Source organism: Quercus suber, unplaced genomic scaffold, assembly GCF_002906115.3.
Source record: "Quercus suber isolate HL8 unplaced genomic scaffold, Cork oak 2.0 scaffold_1127, whole genome shotgun sequence".
In the NCBI taxonomy this organism is placed as follows: Eukaryota; Viridiplantae; Streptophyta; class Magnoliopsida; order Fagales; family Fagaceae; genus Quercus; species Quercus suber.
Window position 1 is genome coordinate 36,708 of NW_027070531.1, and position 12,635 is coordinate 49,342.

At 32.0% G+C, this 12,635-nt stretch overlaps 1 protein-coding gene across 1 annotated transcript; it reads left to right on the forward strand.

Annotated features, from left to right (window-relative positions):
- Positions 1–1,894: 1,894 nt before the first annotated feature.
- On the forward strand, positions 1,895–12,430 carry LOC111984292 (protein NRT1/ PTR FAMILY 5.4). Its single transcript, XM_024015913.2, has 5 exons — positions 1,895–2,110; positions 2,316–2,480; positions 2,606–2,826; positions 4,414–4,976; positions 11,060–12,430. Exons 2-5 carry the CDS (start codon positions 2,387–2,389, stop codon positions 12,201–12,203), a joined length of 2,022 nt encoding a protein of 673 aa, XP_023871681.2. The 5' UTR covers positions 1,895–2,110; positions 2,316–2,386; the 3' UTR covers positions 12,204–12,430.
- Positions 12,431–12,635: the final 205 nt, after the last annotated feature.

Sequence of the window (12,635 nt, forward strand, 5' to 3'; positions counted from 1 at the left end):
AATTTACATGTATATTGGATTTTGTATGACAATTACATTAGTTTAGAATGGTTTATTTATTATTATTTTTATTAATATCGATAATATTTTTCATATTAATTTTGCTTTTAATCTCGTATCTTGAACTGAAATTCTGACTTTGTCATTAGTTGTTGTACATATATAGTGGATGTGCTCATATCGTGTGAGCAAAAGAAAAATGTAAAATATTTTCTGTTTTCAGTCCACACCGAACACTTATAAGATGATCAAAATTTCCTCCTAAAACTTTTAAAATTTCAAAATACCTTGTAAAGCTCCAAATTATTCAAAATGCATCTGAAATGCACCTAATATGACCAAAATACCACTTGGAAACTTCAAAATAGTCAAAATAAATTTTTTTAAAATGATCAAAATATTAAAAAAAGAGTATAAAATTACTAAAATACTCTTAAAATATATTTTTAAAATTTCAAAAATAGTCAAAATACCACCGAAAATTTCAAGGGTTGTGTTTTGCATAAGGGACATCCCCCTTAAATAGGTAAAAAAAAAGCATGAATTAAACAGTGAATAGTAACTTTTTTCACTATTCATATCAGGTCCATGAAAGGAGAAGTTATTCTATATTTTTGTCGCATGTTTCTTCTTCATAAGATCTACACTCATGTGAGAGGGAGAAGAGAAAACAAGGTGAATTTTTCCCCGTGAAGGACATCAGAAGCAAAACCTGGAGTCTTCGCAGAGGAACCAGCTTATAACAGGCTTTAACAATTTGTCAATTTGTGCCGACAGAAGCAGTACTCCCTTTTTTCTTTTTTTTTTTTGAGAAATGGTATCAATCCACTTTATTGAAATTTTTGGAAAATTAAGTCGTTACATCAACATAAACTAAATAGGAAATGTCTGGTGGAACAGATTCCATCCAAACGGACAAAGGGAAAGATGTTCTTGCTCTCCTAGCTAAAGCATGAGCAACTCCATTGCTCTGCCGCCTCACATGAGAGAAAGAACAGGTTTGAAAACAACCCATTAGAGACTTACAATCTTTTACTATGTGTCCAATACTAGACCAGTCTGGGCAGTCCCCTGATAAAGCCTTTACAACGTCTCCGAATCTCCCTTATATATATATATATATTTTTTTTTTTTTTTTTGAATAATTGTTGTCTAGAACTAGAAGTGATTATTGTGTACATTGTAAAATTAACAGGCATGAAATGATGTGTCCTTTCATCAAAAAAGAAAAAGTAATGATGGGTCCAACTTTATCTTTGTACCTTTGTATGAGGCCAGTGAATTTTACGTTTAGTGGTCTCAAAACTTTTTTGAGATGAAACTTTCATGTCGTCGTGGCAAAATGTAGTTCTAATATTTGATTATGGGTTGTGTTAATGGCCCGTTAACAATAACTTTTTTTTACTTTTTTTGTACACCTTTTTATCTTCTTTTGCAACTTTTTGCAACTTTATATTATTTTTTACACATTCTTCTTTTTACGACTTTTTGAATGAAAAGTACATTTTTAACCAGCACCACACCCGCTGCTGGTTAACATTTGCCTTTGATTATAATGTTTGTCCAACAGTTGACAGTTCACCTAACCCAATGCCCGTCCAAACGTCTAGCATTTTCCCGGTTTTTATTTATTTATTTAAAATTTTATTTATTTATTTATTTATGGAGAAGCGCTTCATCGCATGGATTTTATCTATCAGTAAGTCCCATGTACTATACACGAAACCCACTACTTTTTTAACTACAAAAACTTTTTTTTTTATTAAAATTATTTTTTAAAAGTAAGCTCATGATACTATTCACATATTTGCCTTTCCTTCGTTAGCTCAATTTGTTCATTAATTGACTTCTTTACTCAGTCAAGCTGGCTTGCTTTTTCTTTTGGACAGTCTGGGTCCATAGTTTAAGACTTAATATCCATATATGAGAAGTTGCACATCAGTCCTGAAGCACGCCTCTAAAAGTATATTCTCCTTCAATCCAATCTCTACAAAGATTCTGTTTTTCTAGGGGCAACTGGCAAGTGGGAACGCATCGCGATATTTTTCCACGGAAACCCTTCACGGTTCCTTTAATTAGTGCAGCTGTGGTCAATAAGTTCACATATATTGTAACGTTCACAGCTCTTTCAGATTTTTTATTTTTGATAGCTTCAACATCTTATGGCATCTTCTCCTCCTAAAATTTAATGTTATTGCTGCTATATATATATATATATGTGAACATAAATTAATAAAGGAATATGTTTATTATGAGTGCTTGATTGTATTTGTTAAGGAGGAATTGAGTCCTCTCTATTTCCTCTTTTTATATAGGGAAAGATTATAAAGAAAAGAAGAGAAGATATATAATATTGGTCCTGACTCCCGCTGATATTGATAAGATAATGAGTGGTGGGTGCTTGTCAACGATCCGCTGTGCAGTCAAGGACTGGTATAATTATTATATTTACTTCTCAACTGCTGCTCTATTCATTTCAGGTAATAATTCCTGAACCTAAAGTTGGTAATTGGCTTTAAACTTTGCTTTTTGAAGACAAATTAACAACATACTTTGTTGGAGTTACAGATAATTGATATTTATTTTTTTCCTTGTTGAACTTCAGGTTTAGTTTTGAGCCATAGCTTTGTTGAATATGCAGTGGTGTCCACCTTGATAGATTATCTCACAGGTAATTGGAAGAAGCAGCATCTACCAAAAGCTGTAGCAATTATCAATCTCCAGGACGGCGTAGCCACTGTATTAGCAGTTGTTCTCGCTCATGTTGCAGATTCCTGTATAGGTCGTGTAAACATGATCGTCTTTACCACTATTTCCTATGTTTCGGTAAGTCCATTATTGAGTTCATGTGCAATAGAGTGTGCACTAGTAATTTTGATGAATATGCACTTGTTATTACCCTTAGATCCCAAGAAGTTTGCCAAAAAAAAGGTTAGCTTTTCTTTTAATAAAAACAAAAATTCTAAGTCACAGTTTTTGCCACATGGTAGATTATAAATTGTGGAAAAAAGTTATGAGTGCGTTTGGAGATTTGAATCCAGATCTTTGCCCTCCCACACTCTATAAGCACTTATATGACCATCGTACTAAAGGTGTGCGATAGTCATATAACATTTCTTGAGTACTATTTATGTGTCCGAATAATTTATGACGAATATTCTTTTAAAAAAAAAAATTGACATCTAATATTATTTCAAATAGATTGGTTATTAAGGAATTTGGCTAGATATAAACAATGAAAATTAAGTAAACAAAATCAGGATTCAAAGTGTCATTTATGAGAATATAAATCTAATATATAATTGATATATTCAAATTATTCTAGAAAAATGTTGGTGTAATTTACCAAATTTTACAAGATTTTTGGATAAAATTTCAAAAGCAAGTTGTATAAAATGAACATAAAAAAAAAAAAAAAGTTCTGCTTTTTAAAACTCATATGTGAGAATTCTAAACTTCATTATCAACATATTTGGTGAAAATGATGAAATTGAAAATATTACATAATCCCTTGCCAAAATATTTTTATGTGAAAGGGTGTCCAGGAAAGCACTTCTAATATAGTTATAAAAAACACTATATATATACACACACTCAACAGCGCACACACAAAAATATAGAATTGAGAATTGATTTCAGGGGCTAAATTTATTACTAACATACATGTCTTTATATAGTTGTGGATGTACGTAGAAACACATATTATATATGCACACACACATGTTATATATAATACTTAAAATCAATTGTTCATTAAAAAAAAAAAAAACTTAAAATCAATTTAAATGAAAAGAAAATGAGTTGTGTTGTAATTTTTTTCAATATCAAAATTCTAATTATAATTCACATTAATCATTTGCTTAATTTTTATTTGTAATATTTTTTTCATTTGCTTAATTATTTGTAATATTCATTTCTAAGCATTAATTTTTCATAGGTGGTGCACTAATTATTAATATAAAATGAATATATATTTTTTACTCACAATAAGGTGGGAGGAGGATCAAAATTTGGAATCATACTTACTTTTCAATGTGTATATATTACACCGGTTATTGACTAATTTATTTATAATCAGATTATATATATGATCATCTATTTTATAACCAAATGGGTCAAGATAAAAGGGTCTTTTTCATTTTTCACGTCAAGAGTACTAAACTGAACCCTTTTTTGTCACTCTGCTTATTGCCATGTCCACCTGCGGGCTAGACCCACCTGGTGAGAATAAAGCCATCTTTTACAATATTGGTGATGACATTTAACGGTTGGATTAAATTTGTTATACACAAACTATTTTACATAGTTTAATTTGAAATATTTTAGTTGTTTTTGAGGTTGTGTGTAAATTTTTATAAGACAGTTTGTGGGTAGTAAACACTATTCTTCTTTGTGTTGCCTTTTTTGTTTCAGGGATTGGTGCTCTTATGGTGGTCAACCAAGTTCCTCGGTCCAATTGGAGAAATTGTAACGTTCTATGTTGCAGCGGTGATGCTAGCAGTGGGCATGTCTGGTCGAGAACCACCTCTAAAAGCCTTTCTTGCTGATCAGTTGAGCAAGAAAGAAAATCCAAATGAAGAAGAGCCGGAACAAATAGAGGGTCGAACAAAAGTTTGGTGGCGGATTGCTAGGTTTTCTGGAGCCACCATTGCTCTCTTTTGCCTTCCAAATACTTCTTGGGAAAAAGCCTTCAAAGTTTCTGCCCTGGTGATGGTAGCAAATCTTTTGCTATTCTTGTTTGGCTATGGTATTTCCGCTTACGGTCTCTCCTTTTACGGTCTCCCCTGTTACAATATCCTCGAACCAACCGGGAGCCCACTTCGAATTATTCCTGGAGTTGTCAAGTTAGCTATAAACAATCGGCATTGCAATTACCCTCGTACAGAAAAAGGGTTTTATTGGAAAAACCATACACCAAGTCAGTTTGAGGAGAACCGTGGTCAAATACATTTGTCGCCAAAAGTTTTATTTCTCGGGTAAAGTATCTCACACCCACACACTCACCCTCTTTTGAAAAAAGTAACTTAATATGAGTTTAAATTAAAACAAGACTTGTTGTAAAACTGTAGGTTTACAGCCATAATAATATCATGCCACATCAGATATTTTATAATTTAGCAATATATTGGTTCACACCCAATTCTCTATTCTTCAAACAAATAAAATTATAATTAAAAAGCAGAACAGCTCCTCTCTCTCTCTCTCTCTCTCCACCACCTCTCATCGACTGCCACCAACATAACCACACTCACCGCCACAAGCATATCTCATTCTTTATCAAATTTAATCTCTAAATCGTAAGCCCACTCTCTCTCTTTCTCAAACGTCCCAACTCTCTCCTTATAACCCTTTTTGTTCTCTCGAGCTCATCCATTGTTGAGCCTCAAACAATCGATCAAGTCTCCATGGTCGCCATCAAGGACAGTTGCCACGAGCCACATTTGAGATGACCCCCTCACTCTCACGGTTCTTTCCCACCTTGCTCAACCTAGAAAAAGCCGAGACCCATAAATTCCACCACTATCACTAGCAGAAGATCCCTCTCTTTCTCTCTTTATCTTTATTTCACTGTAAAGCTGCAAATTAACCAAGTTGTTTATCAATAATTCGAGCTCGGCTTGGGAAAAACTTGTATATGTTCGTTTGGTTAGAAAACAAGCCAAGTTTAAGCCTGAAGTTTAGGCTTGATTACTAAACGAGTCAAGTTTAAACATAATAATATGTTTATGAACAAGCTCGTAAACATAAGGATTCAATTTAATTGTGTATATATATATATATATACTTGTCTAAAAATATATTTATATAAACTTGAAATTGGATTGTATAAGTTTGTCAGTAGGTTCATATGATATTAAATTATTATTTGTAGCTTATTAATGATATAAATAGTCTATTCATAGTAAAAAATCATAGAATTGTAAAGAAGTAAAACATTTTACTAATGGTTTCACAATATATAGGAAAAGAATAAATAAATCAAGTAGCTTATGAACAAGTTCGAGCTTGTGTTATAATCTTAGTGTCCCATATGGATAAAGTGTAAGCTTAACCATGTATTTATAAGCTCTTAGGCACCATTTCCTTACAAGCCGGTTTTCAAGGGTGAGTTCTCTACCCATAGGTTTGTAACAGCTTGAGCTCGGCTTGTATTTGAAAAAAAAAAAAAAAATTTGAACAAGATTGAACTTTGAAAACTTGGCTTGGCTCGGCTTGTTTATAGCCATATTTTACGAACTATTTTCTTTTTAGTTTTCTGATTTATTTCTGCCTTTTTTCTCATGGCTGACCCATATTCCTCTTTTTATTTGGTTGTGTGGATGTTTTTGGTATGGATCTATGTACTGGTGAAGGAGAGTGTATGTGTTGAGAGTTCGTGTGTTGTGCATGTGCAAATTCAATTTGAAGCATTTTTAGCTGATTTGGACAACTTTCAAATAAATTATTGTTGAATTTGGATTTGGGAAATAGGATTTGGTATCAACCGTTTTGCAATTACAATGAGATTATTACTTCAAATTTCTATTGTTTTCAAGGTTTTTCACAGTGTTTCTCTTTAGAAATTTTAGGGTGGTGAATGTGGTTGGGGTTGGAAGAGAGGGAGGAGATGTTTAGTTTTTTATTTCTTTGAAGAATAGAATTAGGTGTGAACACATCTATTGCAAAACTCTAAAACATCTGATGTAGCTGTAGCATGATATTACTGGTGGCTGTAAACATATACTTTTAGCCCTAGGCTTTAATTTAAACTCATTCAATATCACGATGCTTTCTTTGATGAAATAAAAACTAAACTGTTAGTTATTGGTAGTAAACCTCAAATTCATGAAGGGTTTTTTGAATCCATAAGGTGATAGGTTTAGTATCTAACAGAGAAAACAATAGAGAAAAAAACACTGAATTTTATTAATAATAATCTAAATAATATTCTTACTGCCTCTGGAGGCTACATAGCATATAAATACTAAAAGACAAAACCCTAGCATGATTAGGAAAACGTTCAAAATCCTAATTTGACTAAACAACATTAAAGACACCTAAAATTAAGGAAATAATAACTCTAATCCTAAAAATTTGAAAATTACATAAAATTACCAAAAATAAAAAAGTATAAAAATTAATTTGGAGATTCTATCCTACATTAAACCACTTCATTTGAAAAAAAAAAAAAAAAACTCATTCTCGAGTTGATAGTCGAACTTTGAAATTTTCCGCTTCAAATAAAAAATACTTTTAATGCTTTAACAACTTGATCCAGTTTTGAAACATAAATCCTTCAAATATTGTAGCATAAAATTTCTTCTCATTTGCCTTCAATTCATTTGCAACATCAATCAATAAAGGTTTTAAATAAAATCAAAATGTTCTACTCCAAGAAAATCAATAGATTTTGTAGTCATCTTCAACAAATCAACTGAAACCTAGGGATCACGGATTATGGACTCATCCTTATATTTGACCTCAATTGGATCTTCCACAATATTCTCAATTATTACCATCTCTTGATTTCTGTTATTATGACAATCAACTCAATCTTCTATTTTTTAACCTTTTCATTAAACCTTTGAAAAGTGCTTTTTTAGGCTTCAATCCAACAACTTGTTATAAGTCTTGATATTTTTCAACCACTTCAAATTATCTTTAGAAATTGGCAACACTTGTCAACTCTTAAACTCTTTTCTTTTCTTGACACATGACTTGGTTGTGATAATTTTGGTTTTGTGTTTGGCTTGTCAAGTTTTGAAAATATTGCTCTTCATATGAATATATAGAACTATAATAAAAACTTGTATATAATCTAGTATATCATAATAGTCATGAGGAAACCATAAATCAATTAACGCATTTTTCATTCTTTGCCAAGAGCGGATTGGATGCTTACCTTGACCTTTTTTTTATTAATTTGCATGTCTTCCCACCATTCTTCTATTTCACCGTCCAATTTATTAAATGCTAGTGGTACTTGTTCTTCCTCGCAAATATTCCAAAAATTAAAATACTCTTCCAAATCAAGAAGTTAGTCAATAAAATCCAACTTGTCTCTCCATCAAAGAATGTAATTTTCTTGTATTTATGAGTGCGTCTTTAAGTATATTTATTAGTGTTGTTGTGAGATGATTTTCTAGCAAGAAGAGTAACAATTGCTTACTGAATTTCGCTTATATCTTGTTGTCTCTCTTCATGAAACTATTGAATCTCTTAACGAAATTGGTGGAACACAATCCTAGCAATGACCATGTCTTCAACTTTGTAGTTGTTATTGTGGTGGTTACATTCTCACCAATTAGCCATTAGACTGTGGTAAGTTGAGGCTCTGATATCAACTAATGTCTTAGAAACTTGAAGAAAACACACACGATACTATTTTTGATAAAATAGAAACTAAATAATTAGTTTTTGATAGTGAACCTCAAATCCAACGAGGGGTTGCTTGAATGCACAATGTGATAAATTTGGAATCCACTAGAGAAAACAATAGAAAAAAATATATAAATTTTATTAATAATAATTTGAATAATAGTCTGCTGCCTCTAGAGGCTATATAACATATAAATACTAAAAAGAAAAAACCCTAGGATGACTATAAAAACGTTCAAACTCCTAATTTGATTATTCAACATTAAAGACATGTAAAATTAATGAAATAATAATGTTAATCCTTAAAATTTGAAAATTAAATAAAANCAAATTTCTTTGTTTTCAAGGTTTTTCACAGTGTTTCTCTTTAGAAATTTTAGGGTGGTGAATGTGGTTGGGGTTGGAAGAGAGGGAGGAGATGTTTAGTTTTTTATTTCTTTGAAGAATAGAATTAGGTGTGAACACATCTATTGCAAAACTTTAAAACATCTGATGTAGCATGATATTACTGGTGGCTGTAAACATATACTTTTAGCCCTAGGCTTTAATTTAAACTCATTCAATATCACGATGCTTTCTTTGATGAAATAAAAACTAAACTGTTAGTTATTGGTAGTAAACCTCAAATTCATGAAGGGTTTTTTGAATCCATAAGGTGATAGGTTTAGTATCTAACAGAGAAAACAATAGAGAAAAAAACACTGAATTTTATTAATAATAATCTAAATAATATTCTTACTCCTCTGGAGGCTACATAGCATATAAATACTAAAAGACAAAACCCTAGCATGATTAGGAAAACGTTCAAAACCCTAATTTGACTAAACAACATTAAAGACACCTAAAATTAAGGAAATAATAACTCTAATCCTAAAAATTTGAAAATTACATAAAATTACCAAAAATAAAAAAGTATAAAAATTAATTTGGAGATTCTATCCTACATTAAACCACTTCATTTGAAAAAAAAAAAAAAAAACTCATTCTCGAGTTGATAGTCGAACTTTGAAATTTTCCGCTTCAAATAAAAAATACTTTTAATGCTTTAACAACTTGATCCAGTTTTGAAACATAAATCCTTCAAATATTGTAGCATAAAATTTCTTCTCATTTGCCTTCAATTCATTTGCAACATCAATCAATAAAGGGTTTATAATAAAATCAAAATGTTCTACTCCAAGAAAATCAATAGATTTTGTAGTCATCTTCAACAAATCAACTGAAACCTAGGGATCACGGATTATGGACTCATCCTTATATTTGACCTCAATTGGATCTTCCACAATATTCTCAATTATTACCATCTCTTGATTTTGTTATTATGACAATCAACTCAATCTTCTATTTTTTAACCTTTTCATTAAACCTTTGAAAAGTGCTTTTTTAGGCTTCAATCCAACAACTTGTTATAAGTCTTGATATTTTTCAACCACTTCAAATTATCTTTAGAAATTGGCAACACTTGTCAACTCTTAAACTCTTTTCTTTTCTTGACACATGACTTGGTTGTGATAATTTTGGTTTTGTGTTTGGCTTGTCAAGTTTTGAAAATATTGCTCTTCATATGAATATATAGAACTATAATAAAAACTTGTATATAATCTAGTATATCATAATAGTCATGAGGAAACCATAAATCAATTAACGCATTTTTCATTCTTTGCCAAGAGCGGATTGGATGCTTACCTTGACCTTTTTTTTATTAATTTGCATGTCTTCCCACCATTCTTCTATTTCACCGTCCAATTTATTAAATGCTAGTGGTACTTGTTCTTCCTCGCAAATATTCCAAAAATTAAAATACTCTTCCAAATCAAGAAGTTAGTCAATAAAATCCAACTTGTCTCTCCATCAAAGAATGTAATTTTCTTGTATTTATGAGTGCGTCTTTAAGTATATTTATTAGTGTTGTTGTGAGATGATTTTCTAGCAAGAAGAGTAACAATTGCTTACTGAATTTCGCTTATATCTTGTTGTCTCTCTTCATGAAACTATTGAATCTCTTAACGAAATTGGTGGAACACAATCCTAGCAATGACCATGTCTTCAACTTTGTAGTTGTTATTGTGGTGGTTACATTCTCACCAATTAGCCATTAGACTGTGGTAAGTTGATGCTCTGATATCAACTAATGTCTTAGAAACTTGAAGAAAACACACACGATACTATTTTTGATAAAATAGAAACTAAATAATTAGTTTTTGATAGTGAACCTCAAATCCAACGAGGGGTTGCTTGAATGCACAATGTGATAAATTTGGAATCCACTAGAGAAAACAATAGAAAAAATATATATAAATTTTATTAATAATAATTTGAATAATAGTCTGCTGCCTCTAGAGGCTATATAACATATAAATACTAAAAAGAAAAAACCCTAGGATGACTATAAAAACGTTCAAACTCCTAATTTGACTATTCAACATTAAAGACATGTAAAATTAATGAAATAATAATGTTAATCCTTAAAATTTGAAAATTAAATAAAACTATAAAAAATAACAAATTACAAAAACTAATTTGGAGATTCTGGCCTACATCAATCTTGCATGAGTGTGATTGGTGAACTCTTTTTTATTTTTATTTTTTTACTTTGTTAAAAATATAGTGGACTCAAAAAAACCTAATAATGAATTTTAAAGTAAGCCTGTAATAAAATTTTTAGTATCCTAGCATCACTCTTTTTCTATGTTGAACACAGATGGTTAGACAAAGCAGCAATAATTGATGAACGAACACCCTCAATCAGTCCAGAAGAGCAAGAGAATTGTGGGCACCTTTGCACAGTTGAACAAGTGAGGGAAGTAAAAAACCTTTTTTCGTTGATACCTATTTGGATAACCTTTTTCGGTTGTAGTTTGGTTGGAGCTACCGGAAACACTTTCTTTTTTGAACAAACTAGTAACTTGAATTTTGGCATTGGCAATAATGTCCACATTCCTTTAAAAAGTTTATTTGCCCTCAGGTCCTCCATACGCTTCATAATATCATTCTTTTTTTGGTCCAAGAAAGCAACACAACAACATGTTACACGGATGAGAATTGGAGTTGGGATGATCTGTTCTATACTTTGTTGCATTGCAGCTTGGAAGGTGGAGGTCCACAGACTATATTTAATAAAAGAAAAGATAACTTATCCTAGTAACTCCACTCAGATTACTGATCCTATTAATTCCACTCAGATTATCTCTATGAGTATCCTCTGGTTAGTTCCACAGTTTTCTTTGTTAGGACTAATGGACGGACTTGCCAGCGACGGGCTTTATGAATTCTTCTATGACCATGTTGCTACATCAATGAGGAGTTACGGTCCATCGTTCAGTGATTGTGTATTAGGTTTTGGAAATTTCATCGGCATGCCTTTTGTTTTACTGTGTAGAAGCTGGTTCAAGGATTCCATAAACACAAGTCATCTCGACAGGTATTATCTGACTTTAGCAATACTGAGTTTCGTGTGCCTTGTCATGTATGCGTATGCTTCATATTCATTGAAGCCTTTCCACATGGGAAAGGCATCGGAGGATGAGGAATTAAACGAGATCTTGGTACATGGCACTGATGGCTTAACTGAATCCCAGCCAACTAGGAGCGTCTCTTTCCCCAAACGGAGAAGAAATGTGCCTAACGCTGCAGCAGCCACTGCCACTAAATCCCAGCCCACTAAGAGCGTCTCTTTCCCCTTACGGAGCATCTCTTTGCGCTTAAAGGATAAAAAGGTTGGGGAATCAGCCGCAAATGTAGACTCCCCTGAACATATGGAGGAACCCCTTTTGCAATCCCACGCATCGACTGAAGCTGAAGAGGGACTCCCGCCTGATGATAAGCTAGAGAGCCACCATGACTAAATTTGGAGGGATGGTGCTGAATATGATAAATTCAGGTATCAACTCCATGCACCCATAGCTGTCTAGCTAATGATACTGCTGCTTTTGTAAATATAATTAAAAACTTGCATGTTTAATTAAGTATCCTATTTACAAGAGCATATGATATTGCCGCTTTTGTGAATGGAATTTTGAGGGAGGCTGGCCAGTCTGTGAAAGAGCAGCACCCTCTTTTGTATTTTGGTACATTAATTGGGTATCAAATATGGTTTTTCTAATAATAATAATAAATAAATAAATAAATAAAAGACCATGTCTAAATTATCTAAAAAGACCATGTGATGGAACAGAAACTAAATTGTTAGTTTTTGGTAGTAAACTTCGAATCCACGAGAGGTCCCTTGAATCGACAATGTGATAACTCTAAAATCCACCAGAGAAAACAATTGACAA